This window comes from Scyliorhinus canicula, chromosome 1, assembly GCF_902713615.1.
Source record: "Scyliorhinus canicula chromosome 1, sScyCan1.1, whole genome shotgun sequence".
Classification (NCBI taxonomy): Eukaryota; Metazoa; Chordata; class Chondrichthyes; order Carcharhiniformes; family Scyliorhinidae; genus Scyliorhinus; species Scyliorhinus canicula.
In genome coordinates this window covers 284,005,005-284,025,626 of record NC_052146.1, presented here as the reverse complement: position 1 = coordinate 284,025,626, position 20,622 = coordinate 284,005,005, and the positions used below count along the sequence as shown (strand labels likewise).

At 51.2% G+C, this 20,622-nt stretch overlaps 1 protein-coding gene across 4 annotated transcripts in view; it reads left to right on the top strand.

Annotated features, from left to right (window-relative positions):
- The window catches only part of ryr2a (ryanodine receptor 2a (cardiac)), a 936,900-nt gene that overhangs the window by 477,719 nt on the left and 438,559 nt on the right, over window positions 1–20,622 (top strand). For 3 of the 4 annotated variants that reach the window (XM_038814319.1, XM_038814304.1, XM_038814294.1), the window contains 3 exons: window positions 7,883–8,099; window positions 11,411–11,515; window positions 12,948–13,051. In XM_038814319.1, coding sequence (XP_038670247.1) covers window positions 7,883–8,099; window positions 11,411–11,515; window positions 12,948–13,051 — 426 coding nt within the window. Of the gene's footprint in view, window positions 1–1,580; window positions 1,775–7,882; window positions 8,100–11,410; window positions 11,516–12,947; window positions 13,052–20,622 lie in introns of those variants that run through there. The other variant, XM_038814310.1, reaches the window with a different exon arrangement.

Genomic DNA, 20,622 nt, shown 5'->3' with positions numbered 1-20,622 from the left:
TATAACTAGTAGGGTGGATGAAGGGGAACCAGTAGATGTAGTATGCCTGGGTTTCCAAAAGGCATTTGATAAGGTGCCACACAAAAGGTTAATAGGCAAGATAAGGGCTCATGGAGTTGGTGGTCGTATTTTAGGTTGGTTAGAAGATTGGTTAACAGATAGAAAGCAGAATGTGGCGCTTTTCCAAGCTGACAACCAGTGAATAGTGGAGACCACACTGATCAGTACTGGGGCCTCAGATGAAGAGTCAGGGAGGAATGTATCAAAGCTTGCTGATAATACGCTAGATGGGAAGGTAAGCTGTGGGGATACTCTGAAAAGCTGCAAAGAGATATAGACAGGTTAACTGAGTGGGCATCAAGATGGTAGATGGAGTGTAGTGATGTTATTCACTTTGGTCGTAAGAATAGAAAAGTAGAATATTTTTTTATAGGTGAGAAACTTGTAAGTTTCGATGTTCAAAAAGACTGTAGTGTACTTGTACAAGAAACGTAAGTTAGCATGCTGGTGCTGCAAGGTAAACGGAATGTTGTCCTTTATTGCAAAGGAAATAGAATATAGAAATAGGGATTATTTTTCACACTGGTACAGGGTGTTGGTGAAATCACATCTCAAAGACTGTGTAGAGTGTTGGTCTCCTTACTTAAGAAAGGATATGTTAATGCGGCAGAAACAGTTCAGAGAAGGTGCACTTGACTAATACCCGTGATGGGGGATACCTTATCAGGAAAAGTTGAACAGGCTGGGCCCGTATCTATTGGACTTTGACGATTGGGAGATGGTTCTTTTGATACATAAGATCCAGAGGGGACTTGGCAGGATGAATGCTGTAAGGATGTTTTGGGAGACACTAGGACTAGGACAGAGCTAAAAATCAGAGGTCTTCTGTTTATAAGTGAGGTTAAAATAATTATTTTCTCTCAGGGTTGTGAATCTTTGCAACTCTCCTCCCCAGAGTATGGTGGGGGAAGGTCATTGAATATCTTTCAGGCAGAGGTAAATAGATTCTTGACTAACAACGGATGTAGACAGGAATGTGGATTTGAGGCCATAATCAGATTTTATTGAATGGTGCAGCAGGCTCAAGGAGCTGGGTGGCCTACTTCAGCTCCTGATTCATCTGTTCATATGACCTACTTGCAGCTAGTGGCAGCACAAGCAACCAGCAGCAGCTTAATTCCAGTGAGTGCAGATCCCCTTTAAGAAGGTCAGCCTGCCTTTAAGAAGAGCAGGCTGGCTGCACAAATGATGTCAGGACACACTGTCTGGCCTTCTGCTGAGTTCCCAGGCAGCCAGCAGCAAGGGCCTCGCTCGTTATAATACCAAGTTGGTGTGCTTCCACCTCAACGGGAACTGTTTGGGGGAAGATTGCGAAGCTCAGAACCCCACTTCCAAAAGCGGACCTGAACAGATTTTTGGCCTGATAAATGCACAAAAATGAAAGGTATGGGGCGGTATTCTCTGGTCCGCCAGCCGTGTTTTCCGGCCGACCCCCCCCCCCCCCCCCCTCCCCTGCCGGCTTCCCCGTTCCCGCAACCGGCCAATGGAGTTTCAAATTGTGACCACCCCACACCGTCAGGAAACCCGCGGGCATGGGTGTGCTGCCGATGGACCGGAGAATCCCACTGACGGAGAATCGGGCTGATGGTTTCCCCAGAAGTGACAATTTTTAGAATTTGACGAACTTTAGTTTGAAAAAAATGAATTCAGTTACAGAGCACCAGAAACCCAGTTGAAGCTGCTTTGTGACGTTACTGCCAGCTTTATTTCCAAAGTAAGTGTTTGAAATTGTAACGTACAATATTTTAAATACATTTCCTTTTTTTAAAATAATTTTTATTGAGATTTTCACAAAATATCAACAACAGAAAATATCAACAAGAAAACAGTATTAACAACGAAAAAAGAACCCCCCCCCCCGGGTTGCTGCTGCTGCCAGCCTATTTTCCTACCGTTCTGCCAGGAAGTCCACGAAAGGCTGCCACCGCCTAAAAAACCCTTGTACTGATCCCCTCAGGGCGAATTGCACCCTCTCCAATTTGATGAACCCCGCCATATCATTGACCCAGGCTTCCACGCTTGGGGGCCTCGCATCCTTCCACTGAAGCAAAATCCTCCGCCGGGCTACTAGGGACGCAAAGGCCAGAACACCGGCCTCTTTCACCTCCTGCACTCCCGGCTCCACTGCTACCCCAAATATCGCGTGTCCCCAGCCTGGCTCAACCCTGGATCCTACCACCCTCGACACCGTGTTCGCTACCCCCTTCCAGAATACCCCCAGCGCTGGACATGCCCAGAACATATGGGCATGGTTCGCTGGGCTCCCCGATCTCCTAGCACACCTGTCTTTGCCCCCGAAGAACCTGCTCATCCTCGTCCTAGTCATATGAGCCCTATGTAGCACCTTGAACTGTATGAGGCTAAGCCTCGCACAAGAAGAGGAGGAATTCACTCTCTCCAGGGCATCCGCCCACGTCCCCTCCTCAATCTCCTCACCCAGCTCCTCTTCCCATTTACCCTTCAGCTACTCCACCGAGGCCTCATCTACCTCCTGCATTACGTGGTACACGTCCAAAATCCTCCCTCCTCCAACCCACACCCCCGAGAGCACCCTGTTCCGTACCCCACATGGGGGCAACAGAGGGAACCCCTCCACTTGCCGCCTGGCAAACGCCCTAACCTGCATGTACCTAAACATGTTCCCTGGGGGGAGCCCGAACTTCCCCTCTAACTCACCAAACCTCCCATCCACAAACAGGTCCCTCAACCTCCTAATACCTACCCTGTGCCAGCTAAGAAACCCGCCATCAATGCTCCCTGGAACAAACCGGTGGTTCCCCCGTATCGGGGACTCCATCGAGACCCCACCTCCCCCCTATGCCGTCTCCATTGCCCCCAAATTTTGAGGGTAGCCGCCACCACCGGGCTCGTGGTATACCTCGTTGGAGGGAGCGGCAACGGCGCCGTTACCAGTGCCTCCAGGCTCGTGTCCAGACAGGATGCCATCTCCATCCTCTTCCATGCTGCCCCCTCCCCTTCCATTACCCACTTACGCACCATCGCTGCGTTGGCAGCCTAATAGTACCCACAGAGGTTGACAGCGCCAGCCCCCCCTATCCCTGCCCTGTTCCAGAAAAACCCTTCTCACCCTCGGAGTCCCGCGCGCCCACACAAACCCCGTAATACTCCTATTGACCCTCCTAAAAAAGGCCTTCGGGATAAGGATGGGAAGGCACTGGAACAGGAACAAAAACCTCGGGAGCACCGTCATCTTGACTGACTGCACCCTGCCCGCCAGCGACAGCGGCAGCATGTCCCATCTTTTAAACTCCTCCTCCATTTGCTCCACCAGCCTTGTGAGGTTAAGTTTGTGCAGCGCCACCAGCTCCTAGCCATCTGGACCCCCAGGTACCTAAAGCTCCTCCCTGCCCTTTTCAGTGGGAGCCTACCAATCACCCCCTCCTGATCCCCCGGGTGCACGACGAACAACTCTCTCTTACCCAGGTTGAGCTTGTACCCTGAAAAGCCCCCAAATTCCCTGAGAATCTTCATCACCTCCGGCATTCCCCCCACTGGGTCCGCCACATACAACAAGCAATCTGCATATAATGACACTCGGTGTTCCTCCCCACCCCACACCAGACCCCTCCAATTCCCCGATTCCCTCATGGCCAGGGGCTCAATTGCCAACGCAAAGAGCAAGGGGGACAGGGGACACCCCGTCTCGTCCCTCAGTGCAACCAAAAGTACTCCGATCTCTTCCTATTCGTGGCTAACATCGCCATCGGGGCCTCATATAACAGCCTCATACAACTGACAAACCCCTCCCCGAACCCAAACCTTTCCAGCACTTCCCACAAGTACCCCCACTCAACCCTATCAAAGGCCTTCTCCGCGTCTGATGCCATCACTATCTCCGCCTCCCCTTCTACCGCCGGCATCATTATAACATTCAGAAGCCTACGTATGTTGGTGTTCAGCTGTCTTCCCTTCGCAAACCCCGTCTGGTCCTCATGAATGACTCCCGGCACACAGTCCTCTTCGCCAACAGCTTGGCATCCACATTTAACAACGAGATTGGCCTATATGATCCACACTGCAGGGGGTCCTTGTCCCATTTAAGGATCAAGGAAATCAGCACCCTAGTCATAGTCGGGGGCAAAGCCCCCCTTGCCTCGTTAAAGGTCCTAATCAACAGGGGGCCCAACAGGTCTGCGTACATTTTATAAAATTCGACCGGAAACCCATCCGGTCCCGGCGCCTTCCCCGACTGCATGCTGCATATCCCAGTGACCAGCTCCTCCAGCTCAATCGGCGCCCCCCAGCCCCTCCACCTGCCCCTCCTCCACCTTCGGAAATCTCAGCCTGTCCAAAAGGCGCCCCATTCCCCCACCCTCCACCGGGGGTTCAGACCGGTACAATTCCCCATAAAAGTCCCTAAAGACACCATTAACGTCTACCCCTCTGCACCACATTCCCTCCCCTATCCTTCACTCCACCAATCTCCCTGGCCGCGTCCCGCTTACGAAGCTGATGCGCCAGCATCCTACTCGCCTTCTCCCCATATTCGTACACCGCTCCCTGTGCCTTCCTCCACTGAGCTTCCGCCTTTCTGGTGGTCAGTAAGTCGAACTTGGCCTGAAGATTATGCCGATCCCCCAGCAATCCCTCCTCCGGAGCCTCCGTATATCTTCTGTCCACCCTCACCATCTCCCCAACCAACCTCTCCCTCTCTCTTTGCTCTCCCCTCTCCCTATGGGCACGGATGGAAATCAACTCCCCTGTAATCACTGCCTTCAATGCCTCCCAAACCATCCCCACTCGGACCTTCCCATTATCATTGGCCTCTAGGTACCTCTTGATACATCCCCGAACCCGCCCGCCCACCTCCTCATCCGCAGCAGCCCCACCTCCAAGCGCCAGAGCGGACGCTGGTCCCTCTCCTCCCCCAGCTCGAGGTCCACCCAGTGCGGGGCATGATCCGAAATGTCTATGGCCGAATATTCGGCATCCTCCACCCTCGAAATCAGCCCCCTGCTCAGAACAAAAAAATCGATCCGGGAATAGGCTTTATGCACGTGGGAGAAAAATAAATACTCCCTGGCCCTCGGCCTCGCGAACCTCCAAGGATCCACCCCTCCCATCTGGTCCATAACCCCCTTCAATACCTTCAGCCCCTTCAGGTGCGTAAACACCCGGGCCCGTTTGACCAGCCCATTCAGCCCCCTCACATTCCAAGTTATCAGCCGGATCAGGGGGCTCCCTGCCCCCCTCCCCTGCCGACAAGCCATAACCCTTCCCATTGCCCGCCTCAGGCCAGCGCCCCCGACTCGGCCCGTGCCCCATGGCGGCAAACCCCCACCCCCTGCATCCTCCAGCTCCTTCCTGGCCATTTCAGCAGCAACCCCCCCCCCCCCCCCCCCCCCCCCAAGGCTAGGACCCCTCCCAGCCGCGTTACTCCCTCCATAGCACTCCCGTGAGCCACTTAACTTCTGCTGACCCCGGCAACTCCCGCCGCACCTCCGACCCCTCCCAACGTGGGGCTACTTCTCCTCCCCCATGCCCATCAGCAGACCCTCCTTTTTCCCCCTCCCGCTCTCGCACGGGGAAAAAAGCCTGCGCTTCTCAGCTCCGACCCCGCCCCCATCAACCCTCAGTGCGGGAAACAAAAGAAAAACCCACGATTTCGCCCTGCCCGACTCCGACTCCTCTAGGGTCGCTCCCATTGTCGGCCCCCACCACCAGCTCCCCACACTCCAAGTCTATCCCCCAACTCGAGCCCATCCACCGAACCCACGCAAAAAGACAGCGCCCCACCCGCCCTAGAAACAACACACAACCAGCATAAAACTCAGAGAACCCCCCCCCCCCCACCAAAAATTAATACAGTTAGATACAAACCCCCGCCCCGACCCTCAGTTAGAGTCCAACTTCTCGGCCTGCACAAAGGCCCATGCCTCCTCCGGGGACTCAAAGTAAAAGTGACGGTCCTTGTAGGTGACCCACAAACGCGCCGGCGGCAACATGCCAAACTTCACTCTTTCTGTGGAGCACCGCCTTCGTCCGGTTGTACCCGGCCCTCCGCTTAGCCACCTCCGCACTCCAGTCCTGGTAGATCCGATCTACCGTGTTCTCCCACTTGCTGCTCTGCTCCTTCTTGGCCCACCTAAGCATGCACTCTCGGTCAACGAACCGGTGGAACCGCACCAACACCGCCCGTGGCGGCTCATTCGACTTGGGCCTCCTGGCCAGTATTCTGTGGGGCCCCTCCAGCTCCAGGGGCCCCTGGAAAGACCCAGCTCCCATCAGCGAGTTCAGCAAGACGACCACATAGGACCCCAGGTCTGACCCCTCCAGCCCCTCCGTGAGGTCCAGGATCCGCAGATTTTTCCGCCTCGACCGGTTCTCCAGCTCCTTTAACCGCTCCTGCCACTTTTTGTGGAGTGCCTCATGCATCTCCACCTTTACTGCAAGGGCCGAGGCCTCATCCTCTCTTTCGGAGGCTTGCTGTCGGAGCTCCCGGATTGCCACCCCCTAGGCTGTCTGCGTCTCCAGCAGTTTGTCAGTAGTAGCCTTCAACGATTCTAGCAGCTCCACTTTGAGCTCCCGAAAGCAGCGCTGGAGAGTCTCCTGCTGCTCCTGCGCCCACTGCCTCCATTCCTCGAGGCCTCCGCCGGCCGCCATCTTGTTTTTCTTCCCCCGCTTTTTCCTAGGCGCTGCCACCGCTATTTTGCTTGCCCCACTCCTGGTCCAGACCATAGAACACTGGGGATCTGCTGCTGACATCTTCCCACATTGGGAACCGTCGATCAAGTACCGCTTGGGGCCCTAAAAAGAGCCCAAAAGTCCGTTCCTGGCGGGAGCTGCTGAACGTGCGGCTTAGCTCCCCATAGCCGCAACCGGAAGTCCTTTAAATACGTTTCCACACATATTTGCTGCAGTTGATAATGTGACTTTCTGATTAGTATGGTGGAACAGTAAAGTGAATATATTCAATACATAACCTCTGGTGTGAATGTTCTCACACCCCACACTGTTAACACAAGGGAGAATGGCTAGTGGACACTTAAGAAACATGGAAAAACGGGTTGACTTAGTATGACAGCTACTTTCATTGTAATTCAATTTAATGCCGCTTAGGAACCCAAAGTAAAATTTAGCAATTTTGCACTCTTAGTGGGAAACTTCATTTGAGGGGTCTGTGGGTCAGAAAATTATTGCTAGTCTTCTCGCCCAATCCCTGGCTCAATGTCCTTTTAAGCAGCCCCCCACTTGATTTATTTGTATGCCTGGGGCAGCATTTATAGTTAGATGTCAAGTTTAACAACCCAATCAAAGGTTTCAGCTGGCCCAATATACGGTCGTGATCCCACCGGGAATGGATCTCTCAGGACAGAAGTTCAGCCTGTGGAAAGTGGTCTGTCTTGGGTGGCCAGAGTTGCAGTCTGAGTTGTTACACATGCTGCATGTGTGAAGTAAGGGGCCGCAGCTTCCCCTGGTCCGTCCTGAAGTGGCTGAGGGCTGTCCACACTTTCTGTGGAAGGTTAAACCCTGGGACCTCACCACTCGGGTCAGTTACCAGGTTGGGGTTGGCGATACCTGCAGTCATCCAGGAATTGTGGGGCCGTTGTCAGGAGGTTCAATGTGTGCTAGCACAGGAAGCCACTCGAGCTGTTTTGGTCTCAAATGTTGTTTCCAGAAATAGTCCTCATGGCACAGATGGATATTTACCATGTCTGTGTGGTGGTTCCTGAGTCAGCAGTTCTCCACTTAACTGTCGGACGAGAGAGTTTAGTTACTTTGCTCATCTTCATGATTTTTATGCTTTCTAGTTTTTAGTTCAGCTGTTCCTTCTGAGCAAACTGCGTTTATGTCTCCCTAGAGTCCGTTTTTTGCTTGGCGGTCGCCACGGGGAGTTTAAGTTCCTCCCTCCTCCAGGATATGCCCCTTGTTTTGAAGCTTTACTGCCTAAAGAGAAGATGAGAGTGGAACACACCAACGAGTACAAACAAGATCATAATGGTGTCAGGGACCTCCTGGGTCCCAACATCTCACTCACGCAAGCAGCCTTTACGCCAATGCCTGTGGGCACGATTCAGGTAAGGCACTTGTTTTGCCGGACAATTGTATATTTTTCATCTCGCAGTTACAACATCATAGTAGGTGTAGAAGCAGCATATTAAATGAGATGATTCAGACGCAAAAAACACAACTCTGCGAGGTTGTCCATGTGAATAATAATGCGATATCGCTGTGCTCTGTATTAACATGATCTTGTGCTGAAGTCTGCATTTTGATTCGAAAGACAATGAGGTGGCGTCTTTCAGGTCAGGGCAGTAAATCACTGATGGCCTGACACCAACCACATAGCCCTTGTAGTTTATTAATGTGTCACATCAAATCTGATCTGTTGCTATCTTACAGCACACCTCAGGATGTGCCATTATTTCTAATAAGCAGCAGTGTGCACTGCATTCTGTTTGTGTTCGCTGCTGGTGGGCCGTTTCAGTTCAGGGTATGACACATTGATGACTTTTTTTTAACTTAACCACGTTGCTTGAATGTGAATGTGAATGTGAACAGGCACCAGAATGTGGTGACTAGGGGCTTTTCACAGTAACTTCATTGCAGTGTTAATGAAAGCTTACTTGTGACACTAGTAAAGATGATTATTATTATTACTGTACTATATGGAGCAAACACAGCAGTGGCTGCTGGTATATTTCAGGGGAGCCTCACAGTGTGTGCCATTATTTATTCTGCTTTGAATTTGTCAGCATCACAGGCTAACATCTGTTTTCCAGCAGCATTTTATGAATCTGGTTAACAATGTGATAATAAGCAGATAGATATTCTGGGCTGGATTCTCCCGCAACTGGCTGGATGGCCCGGCGCCAAGAATGGGACGAATCACTCCAGCGTCAGGCCGACCGGAAGGTGCGGAATCCTCCGCACTTCCGGGGGCTAGGCTGGCGCCGCGCCAACCGGCGGCGAAGGGCTGGCGCGAGTCCGCGCATGCGCAGACCGGCCGGCGTGTTCCTGCCCATGCGCAGGGGGTTCTTCTCCGTGCCGGCCATGGCGGAGCCCCACAGAGGCTGGCACGGAAGGAAAGAGTACCCCAACGGCACAGGCCCGTCCGCAAATCGGTGGGCCCCGATCGCGGGCCAGGCCAAGGCCCCCCACCCGGGGCCGGATCCACCCGCAACCCCCCGAGGACTCACCTGGGCGGTCTACTAGCCAGGTCCCGCCATGATGGACCATGTCCATTTCACGCCGGCGGGACTGGTCAGGAAACATCGGGCCTAGAGAATTGCTGTCTACGGCCCCTAACAGGCGCGGCATGATCCACCCCCCCCCCCCCCCCCCCCCCCCCGCCTGAAAACCGGCACCGGAGAATTCGGCAGTTGGCGTGGGGCGAGATTCACGCTTACCGGGATTCTCTGACCGGGGGGGGGGGGAGGTGAAAATGTTTGACTTATAAGGCCTCGAGGTATAATAATCCTTTGGATGCTGCTTGTTGTCCGAGAACGAGGAGCGACTGACAGAATCAATTCGCTGCCTTATCGCAACATTGTTCTCTTGAATGTTGAGCGTCACACAGGCGACCGTGAGTCATGACTCCAAACTGGAACGATCGCCCATCAGCATCTTTAAGAATGCAGCAATGCCCATTTTGCAAGATCCTAACATTGCAAATCCACCCCCCTCATTCCTCTCACTTCTGTATCAGAATAAATGACGAGGGGAAAATATGCCCCTCAGTCTCACACCCAGGATTCTGTGTCACTGCCAGCAGCTTACTCCAATTTGATTGGTAAATGCTGAGTTTTAAGCAATGCTTTACACTTCCACTATGGAATAATTTTTTTGATCAATTGCTGCCAACTCAGAGATGCCAAGCACTATGTACAAAGTACTTTATGAATGTGACTTTTAATCCTGTTTTCACAGAATTTATTCTAAATTAGTACCAGGTGGGATGGTTCATCTATATGTAAAGCATTGCCTTTAACTGCCGATTTGTCAGCAGTATTCCTGGTTTGTTGACCTGACTGGTGGTCATTAGCTGCCCTCTGCCTGACCAAATGCCATGTTTGCAGGTGTACGGGTTCATTTACTCCACATGCGGTGGTCTTGGCTCCTACTCCTGGACCTGTGTGTCTCTCTCCTGCAGGTGGTGGTAAACTGTGGAATCGTCACACTGGGGCGACTTCGCAGGAGAGTGGGTCACTATTTATGGCTGGCCAGTGAACACACTTGAGTGAGCGTTTTTGAGGTGCCCGGACCCTTACGGTTCTAGACTTCAGGGGCGGGATTCTCCCGTACCAGGCGGGGCGGGGGGTCCCGGCGGGACGGAGTGGCGGGAACCACTCCGGCGTTGGGCAGCCCCAAAAATGCGGAATCCTCCGCACCTTCAGGGGCTAGGCTGGCGGCGGAGTGGTTTGCGCCCCGCCAGCCGGCGTGGAAGAGACTCCGCCAGCCGGCGCGGGTCCGTGCATGAGCGGGAGCGTCAGTGGCTGCTGACGTCATCCCCGCGCATGCGCAGGGGTGGTTCACCTTCGCGCCGGCCATCGCGGAGGCTTACACAGCTGGCGCATAGGAATAGAGGGCCCCCACGGCACAGGCCCGCCCGTGGATCAGTGGGCCCCGATCGTGGGCACCATGGGGGCATCCCCCGGGGCCAGATCGCCCCGAGGACCTCGGAGCCCGCCAGCGCCGCCAGGTTCCGCCGGTAAGGGACCAACTTTAATTTACGCTGGCGGGACCTGCATAGAACGGGCGAGAGTTTGGCCCACTGCGTGCGGGCTGTAGAATCGCCGGGGGGGGGGGGGGGGGGGGGGGTGGCGATTCCTGCCCCTGCCAAATATCCGGTCTCCGGTGCAAGAGAATTCGGCAGCTGGAGGGGGTGGGATTCACGCTGCCCCCCGGCGATTCTCCGACCCGGGCAGGCGATAAGAGCGTGAGAATTTCCTGGTCAGCTATACTGCTGAAGGCAATGGTGAACCACTGCGGTATTTTGCAAAGCGTAATTATGGAAGCACCAATTCAATGGAAGTCATACTCACCAATGCCCTACTGGTAACTGAAGGTGGAGTGATTGAAAGGGACAGTCTTGTGTTTGGGTATAACCATTTTATGTTTTCCACTATAAAGTGAGATAATCATTGCTTTTATTTGAATCCCTTGCTCTATGTTATTTGGAGAAAGAAGAGGAGGAACCCCGGTGAGATCCAGGTGGGTGAGATTTCACCAACAGGAAGAAATCTGCACACACATTCCACTGACCCTTCCACTGCTTATGGACATGATGTTCTGGACGTTGTGTTGCTGTATATTGAACTTTTAGGGGAAAAATATATTTTGTAAGATTACTTTGGAGAATAAAGTTTCTCCCTTGAACCTATTTCAGATTGTGCTGCCACCTCACCTTGATCGAGTGCGGGAAAAGCTAGCAGAAAACATTCATGAGCTCTGGGTGATGAACAAGATTGAGCTTGGCTGGACCTATGGGCCGGTATGTTGGTAGTGTACCATAAATTTATATTGATTTGGTTGGTAGGCTTTGAACTCTGACCAGGAAGCATTTTCTCTATTGCTCATTAGCTTGGCAAAATAAAAACTGGTTTGACTAGATTAAGACATTTACCATAAACGGATGGAGTAAGATATACCTTTTATATTAAAAGGATGACAACTTTATAAAGTAACATAGTGAACATTACACTATGCAGTGAGTGTGCTTTCCTAGAGCTGGCCATCTCTGCCTCATCATCCAAAATTGTTGGAAGTCTCAATGAATTTGTTACCCGGAAATTCAGTTTCTGCCTGACGCAGACCCCAAATTAGCTGATTGCGGCTCCCTCCACACAAAATTGGCCCTAGAAGACTCACACCATCAGTGAGTTTCGGCCTTCTTAAAATGGCCCCGGTGAACTAAGAGCACCAAGAGGCAGCCCGCTGCAATTGTGAAGGGCGGCGAAATGACTGGCTCCCACATGGAGTCGACCAGTAGATCAAACCAGGGAGGCTGGGAGGCGGGGCTGGTGCTTTGGAGGCAATTCTTGGGAGCTGGGGGGGGGGGGGGGGGGGGGGGGGGGGGGGTGGATCTGTGCCACAAACGGGCGGTCAGTGGGCTAGAGTTCAGTTGTGATCCAGGAGGAGTTCTCTGAACCAGGAAAAACAATAAACATAAAGAAATTTATTTCTGGGGGGAACAAAATAATTTTTTCTCTTTAGTTTAATAACTTGTTTCGACTTCTTGGTACCTGGTTAGGGTTTGCCGAATGTGATTAAATGTAATCCTGGAGGTTTAATCACATGACCTAACCCACGCTCAAGCCATTAGTTGACCAACACATAGATCCTTCTGATCCATTGCCTTCCTACACCAATCGGAAAGCAAAAAGACTCATTGCCCAATTGGATGATGCACGACTGTCAGCCAAACTACTCTCTTCCCCCCCCCCCCCCCTCATTTCAATATTTTTATATCTGGTGAAGATAAATATTCAAAGAAATTGACACACTATCAGGCGAGAAACTCTGAGGCCAAGATGCCCAATATCCTGGGGCTCCGCAATGCAAAATCATTAAACCATTTGAGGAAACATCAAGATTTAATTTTATCAACCTTTGTTTTGAGTTGATGATGGGATTATGAGGGTTCCTTTGAACAAAAGATATTGCCCCTGATTTAAGATATTAGAATAGAGCAGAAAAGTGAGGATTTTCATTGTTGCTCTTACTAAAGTTGAACGTAAACGTTGAAGAAATAATACAATAGCCAATATCCCCCAGTGCGTTTCAGCTCAGTTCATTTACGCTATTTCTGCGGCAAGAAAGACGAGTGTTGCCTCAGATAGGTGAGCTAGGCTTTTGATTGTGTTACGACCGCGCGACAAAGAAGCCGGGGTTTCTCTCAACAGGCATGGCTTTTTCCTTTTCAGATCCGGGATGACAACAAGCGGCAGCACCCATGTCTGGTGGAATTCTCCAAGTTACCGGAACAGGAACGAAATTACAATTTGCAGATGTCACTTGAAACCCTCAAGTGAGTTTGTTATTTCATTTAATCTCTCACTTCTTGTTGGGCGGTGGGGGTAGGGGTAGGAGCAGGCATCCTTTCCCCTGGAGTTTGGAGGAAATACATTTTCATCAAGCTGACAATTTTTGGCACCCTATAGACCTTCGAAAGTTTATTCTTACATTATTTGGGACCGGTAGTTTCTGAGAATCACAAAAGAGCAGAGTAGTGAAAATCCAACTTCTGACAAGCCACCCACTCCATGCGTAGCCCCGCCAGGGAGCTTTCCACCCTGTGAGAACATCAGGTCAGCTCCTGAATTATTTAAAGTGTCTGCCCTCGATTTAGTGCTGGGATTTATGCTTGTTTCGGGTCCAGGAAAATTCATTTCGCAAGTTAATGTCAAAGATGAAACAGGAGACCTGTTGGGTGGAATTTAATGCCCTCCCCTGTGGTGCGGAGAAATTTAATCAGGCAGAAGGGAGAGTGGGGGTCTCCCCCCCCCCCCCCCCCAATTTAGTCCGTGGTGGGAAGGCCAGTGCATGGCCATCCCGCCCTGCCACCATTTGTGGTTCTTAAGTGGGAATTAATGCTCACGTAAGTGCCTTAACTAACCTTGCTGGTTACTTTCAGGAACCCGAGGGAGGAAGGTCGCTTGCTCAAGGGCACACAGTCCCATCGGCAGGAAGAGAAGTGAAGTTGAGAGCCACCCCGCACCTCCCTCATCCTCGCTCCCAACCACCAAAACCTCCCACCCCTTCCCCCACGACATGTCTCCCATCAATATTCACCTGTGGCCTGGGTCGCTCTGTAGCCCTCGGCTGAGTGTTGTGTTGTCCTGGCAGCAACCCTCACCTCCTTGATTGTGTTGCAGTTCAATAGAGCTGCCGGCCTCTGATTGATCGACAGCCCTTGGTAGGCAAGACCTACGGCCCAGGGTCCTTGATCCCCGGGAAGGCCCGTTACAATCCATGTAAGTGCCTGAGTGGTACATAATGTGGCAAAACCTCCCTAAAGGAGGGAATGTGGCACACTGGCTGGCTCTCCAGCTGGTGGGTGAGACCCCCATTATCTCATTAAATACCGCCCATTGACTTGTTCATTTAATAGCTCTTATTTGCAGACGCTCTCCAAGGATAGTGCTCTCAGCCCTCTCCCATGACAGTAATGCAGCAGCAGAGTGCTCTTACTGCCAGTTGGGAGTCTTCAGGCACAATGATTTATTTATTCTTCACCCACAATGACTCCCTGTTATTTCTCTTTGTTGCATTAAAATCCCAGTTGAACAAAAATAGCCAGACTATTTATAAGAAGAATTATTGCAGTATTCCTGAGAGTGAAATCTATTGCCACAGAGCTGTGCGATGAGCATATTTAATTTTTGAACAATGCGATGCGCATAAATTACTCCTTTGAATAATATAAATAAAACTTGAATTTGAATTCACAAACAAGTAACTGCAAGTGCCTAATTTCAAATAATGTTGGAATGAGTAGCGAATGTCAGTGAATAATTTGTAGCGTGAGAGTAACATTGAAAGAAAGATAGATGACGGAATTCTCCCAAGCTTCCGCCGGCATGTTTGATGACGGGTGGGTGGGGCGGGGGGGGGAGATAGAATATGATGGGAGGTCCATAAATTTGTTTCATGCCCGCTTGAATTTCCAGTGGGAACTTAGGCTAGTGTCTGCTATGGCAGGTCGGAAAATTGGCCAGAGGTTGGTGTGAACCACATTTGCATCCCCCGACCCCTCCTACGCCAGATTCTCCACGATCCCAGTGGCAAAACACATGGTGCGAAGCACGTTTGTAACAAAGTGGCATGCGGACGTCAGGACTCATTTGAACAATGCCTGGGGCTGCCTCTGGATTTCAGGATGGAGGCCATCCTGGACCCTGGAACATCGCAGCAGTGGGTCAGGGAAGCATCTGCAGGTGGACCTTCCAGATTTGGTGTCCTGGAAGGGATTCATCTTCCAGCCTCAATGTTCTTGTAGATTCATCTTTGTTCTCAAGTGGTCAATATTCCGGTCTCAGAGAGTTCCCCGAGATCCATCTTCATTTCCAAGGGGCCCATCTTCTTTCTTCAATGGTGGGTCAGTGATGTTGGATGCCTTTTCAACATGGCACCAGGACACGATGGCAGACAGCACGCTAACCAGGTCTGCCCCGCCAGGGAATATAGTGTAAAGCACTGGTGATGGGGGTTGGATGATGTGGCATGTTTTCCCTCCAGTCGCTGCAGTGGGAAAGACTCCATGTTCCTGCCTCCGCCTGGGACTTGGGGCCAGATTCTGCCGCCCCATCCACCACAAAATCATCACGGGCGGGACGCGGAGCATTTAAAGGGCCATTGACCTTGGGCGACAATTTTGGTTGCCGGGCGTGAGTGGCCAGTGACTCCCGCCCAAAGTTTCAAAATGGGAGAATTCTGCCCCAAGGTTTTAGTAGAATGGCCAATGGCTCCCTCCTGCCAGAAATGACTCTGACTCTATCGATGCGGATTATTGTGGTGAAGACAGACGGAACAATCACAAATGTATTCCGTTTTCTCTGTAATCTCATTCAGTTAAATACATGCCTTGAAACTTGCATCTACCATCTTGCTAGGATTAACAGCAGAGGAAAATACAAAGGACCGGCTGTGATTTCAGTGGGGAGGTTAATGTGCCTGAATTATGGTGCTCCTGATTTTCTTGGGTTGAAAGTTACCTTGGAGTGGAGCCTTAGATAATTTATCCTGCAGATTTATAGTGGTCTGTGTTTGATGGCCTCTACAAACTATCTGCAGCTTTGATTAATTCATCTCCCTTCATGGAACAGTGGTCTAAGTGGTGAAACCCCAATGTGTACAAACATTGACCACATCAAAGTAAGGTAAGTACACGCTTGTGTGATTGGAATCTACTTAGTGCTTGGGATGCATTTACCTCTCTTAGATCTGTGTTTTCACCACTTAGGGATGTGTCTGGAGTGGGAGGGGGGGGTCTCCCTATTACAGGGGTCCTGGGGGGTCCCCTTATTTCAGGGATCTCCTGTTTCTGCGGTCCCGTTGGGGTCCCCTATTACAGAGATCCCTAGAGAGGGGATCCCCCTATTACAGGAGTCTCTGTGGGGGAGTCAGGGTACCCTGTTGGGTCCCATATTACAAGGGTCTCTGTGGGGGCATCCCCCATTACAGGAGTCCTTATGGGGGGGCCTCCCTATTACAGCGGGTGACAGGGGGGCCCCCTATTACAGGGATCCTTTTGCGGGCATCCTCCATTATAGGGGTCGCTCTGGAGGGGTCCACCTATTACAGACACCTGTGGGGGTCCCCCTATTACAGGGGTCCCTGGGGGGAGAAGGATTGTTGTGGGGGGCAGAGGCAGTTCATTGAGGGGGGACCTAGCTTGGGCTCGGATGGTCTTCACCAGCGTGGCCCTGGAGGATGGACCTCGCGGTGGACCAAGAGGATAACTCCTTGTGAGGTCCAGCCTGCCAGGGCCATGCTGGCAGAGACCACAAGTGATCCACACTCACATGATTCCCGGCCGCGGGGACCGGAGAATCATGGAGGGCCATAGCATACGGTGCCAGGCCCGCTAATTGGCTGCAAATTTCATTTACATGCTCCCGCTGGCGAGCGCTGTGCACGTTGAGTCCGGGAGTCGGAACACGCCTTCGGGACAGCGCCTGCCGTCGATTCCGATTTTGCACTGCGCCCGATTCTCCTTCCAATCGGGGAACGCGATCCAGGCATACCGTGACGGATAATCCAACCCATAGTTACATTAGAGAAAGTTCAGAGGAGGTTCATTAGATTGACCCCAGAGATGAGGGGTTTGCTTATGAAGAGAGATTGAACAGTTTAGGCCTATACTCTCTCAAGTTTAGAAGAATGAGAGGTGATTTAAATGAGGTATATAAGATTTTTTTTTCATAAATTTAAAATACCCAATTCATTTTTCCAATTAAGGGGCAATTTAGTATGTCCAATCCACCTACGCTGCACATCTTTGGGTTGTGGGGGTGAAACCCACGCAAACACGGGGAGAATGTGCAAACTCCACAAAGACAGTGACCCAGAGCCGAGATCGAACCTGGGTCCTCGCCGCCGTGAGGCAACAGGGCTAACTCACTGCGCCACCGTGCTGCCCAAAATGAGGTATATAAGGTGATAAAAGGTATTTACAAAGTAGACATAGAGTGGGTGCTTCCTCTTGTGGGGCAATCTAGAATGAGAGGTCATAGTTTTAGGATAAGGGGTCGCAGATTGAAACAGAGATGAGGAGAAATTACTTTTCTCAAAGGATCGTGAATCTGTGGAATTCACTACTCCAGAGTGTGGTGGATGCTGGGAGATTGAGTAAATTTAAGGAGACAGATTTTTAATTCGTACCGAGTTGAAGGGTTATGGAGAACAGGCAGGAAAGTGGAGTTGAGGCCAAGATGTGATCAGCCATGATCCTATTGAATGGCAGAATAGGCTCGAGGGGCTGAATTGCTCCCTCCTGCTCCTAGTTCTTATGTTCTTATATGTATTTGAAATCATTTAAAAAATAGTTATTGCCTTTTCCGAATTCTCTACTAATATTTCTAGATTTCTCAGTGTTCTTGCCCCGAACAAATAACGTAAGATATGAAATGAAAAAATGAAAATTACTTATTGTCACGAGTAGGCTTCAATGAAGTTACTGTGAAAAACCCCTAGTCGCCACATTCCGGCGCCTGTCCGGGGAGGCTGGCATGGGAATCGAACCATGCTGCTGGCCAGCTTGGTCTGCTTTAAAAGCCAGCGATTTAGCCTGGGGGAGCTAAACCAGCCCCTGTGTGGCATCTGCACATTCTCCCCGTGTCTGCGTATCCCTCCGGTGCTCCGGTTTCCTCCCACAGTCCAAAGATGTGCAGGTTAGGAGGATTGGCCATGATAAATTGCCCTTCGTGTCCAAAAAGGTTAGGAGGGTTTATTGGGTTACGGGGATAGGGAGGAAGTGAGGGCTTAAGTGGGGTGGTGCAGACTTAATGGGGCGGGTGGGAGAATCGCGGTAGTGCCGGACGATTCATGCCACGCCGCCCTGGCACCCGCATGCGATTCTCCCACCCACCCCAAAACGGCGTGTCGCGTTTTGCGACAGGCCGCTCGGAGAATCGCCGCTCCGGTCGAGCTGCGATTCTCCGCCCCGGATGGGCCGAGCGGCCTGCCTAATACGACCGGTTCACGCCGGTGCCAACCACACCTGGTCGCTGTCGGCATGAACAGTGCGCGACCGCTGCGTGTGGGGCCTGTGGGGGGCGGAGGGAGGATCGAGCACCAGGGGGGGTGCTCAGGAGGGGTCTGGCCCGCGATCGGTGCCCACCGATCGTCGGGCCGGCGTCTCCGAAAGACACACTCTTTTCCCTCCGCCGCCCCGCAAGATCAATCCTCCATGTCTTGCAGGGCAGCGGAGGGGAGGACGTCATTTAGGCGCCGCCGGCCGCTTCGTTCAGGCGGTGCCGCTTTGACGCGGGCGTCAAGGCCCGGCGCACGAGATTGACGCGGCGCCGCTCCTAGCCCCCTGGGGGTGGGAGAATAGGGGGCAAGGAGCGGCCTCCAACGTTGGAGTGAAACACTCCGGTTTTCACTCTGGCGTCGGCACTTTGTCTCCCTTTGGGAGAATCTCGCCCGGGGTTTGCCACTTGCACATAATGCTTAAAATATTTCAGGTGTCCCAATTCAGCGTTGAGTGTTCTGACTCAAAGCTATCCAAGAACTATTCACTGCAATTATATGAGATGAATAATGAATGCTCTCCTTTAAGATGGAGACCATGGTTTTATGTCAGGGGAACAGTTTAGCTCAGTAGGCTAGACAGCTGGTTGGCGATGCAGAGCAAGGCCAGCAGTGTAGGTTCAGTTCCCGTACCGGCTGAGGTTATTAATGAAGGCCTTGCCGCTTGCCTGAGGTTTGCTGATCCTCAGGTTAAATCACCACCTGTCAGCTCTCCCCCCTCAAAGGGGACAGCAGCCTATGGTCATCTGGGACTATGGCGAGGAAAAGGCAGAATGTTTGCACAAGATCGCACGTGCAAAATTACAGCAGTATATTTAACCCACTTGGGGCATTCTCTCCAATTTTAATTAATTCTTCTGTTTCTGAGATGTAATGCACATTGACAGTGTTCTGCAACATCAAGTCTCTATTGCAACCAGGCAGATCAGGTATGACACAGTATTCTGTCTAAATCTAAAGACTTTTGTAATAAGAATCATAAGTTAATTGATTGTAAAGCTTTATCTTAATTATGAATTTAATGAACACATGGGGTTCTTTTGGTGTACAATTTGAGGAATCCCATTAGATTGAACTAGATTTTAGAAATCCTTCCTGTATATTTATTCATTTTTTAAACAAAAAAGAAGTGTCAGAATTCTCACTAAGCACAGTAAGTAGTGAGACTAAAGTTGCTTGGCGATTCTGCTGCAGTTTATGGGAGATTCCATGTACATAGATCCCTGAAAGTTGCCACCCAGGTTGATAGGGTTGTGAAGAAGGCCTATGGTGTGTTGGTCTTTATTGGTAGAGGGATTGAGTTCCGGAGCCATGAGGTCATGTTGCAGTTGTACAAAACTCTAGTACGGCCGCATTTGGAGTATTGCGTACAGTTCTGGTCGCCTCATTATAGGAAGGACGTGGAAGCTTTGGAACGGGTGCAAAGGAGATTTACCAGGATGTTGCCTGGTATGGAGGGACAATCTTATGAAGAAAGGCTGATGGACTTGAGGTTGTTTTCGTTAGAGAGAAGAAGGTTAAGAGGTGACTTAATAGAGGCATACAAAATGATCAGAGGGTTAGATAGGGTGGACAGCGAGAGCCTTCTCCCGCGGTTGGAGGTGGCTAGCACGAGGGGACATAGCCTTAAATTGAGGGGTAATAGATATAGGACAGAGGTCAGAGGTGGGTTTTTTACGCAAAGAGTGGTGAGGCCGTGGAATGCCCTACCTGCAACAGTAGTGAACTCGCCAACATTGAGGGCATTTAAAAGTTTATTGGATAAGCATATGGATGATAAGGGCATAGTGTAGGTTAGATGGCCTTTAGTTTTTTTCCATGTCGGTGCAACATCGAGGGCCGAAGGGCCTGTACTGCGCTGTATCGTTCTATGTTCTATGTTCTATTCTGATGGGAGTGCGGGGGAAGATTGCTGATATGGTACAGGATTAAAATTTCCAATTTCCTCTTTGGCCTTGTCAGAGTCATTGACCCAAAGAGTTTGAGGCTGGCGGTGGGAACATCTTTCACCAAGTGTTCCTGCTTCACGTGCTACTGCCCATGGTTGGACACCGGCACTAAAGCTTGGGAAGACCAAAGCCATTATATTCAGCCCCTGTTTCAAACCCTGCTCCCTAAACACCCTCCCGGCAACAATTTGAGGCTGAATCAGACTGTCCACAAAATTGGTGCCACGTTTGATCCAGAGATAAGCCTCTGACCACATATTTGCGCCGTCATTAAGATTGCCCACATCCATCTCCGCAACATTGCTTGAATCTGCTCCTGCCTCAGTTCATCAGGTACACTTTGTATTCTCCAGACTTGACTAGTCCGACGCACTCTTGGATGATCTTCCATACTCTA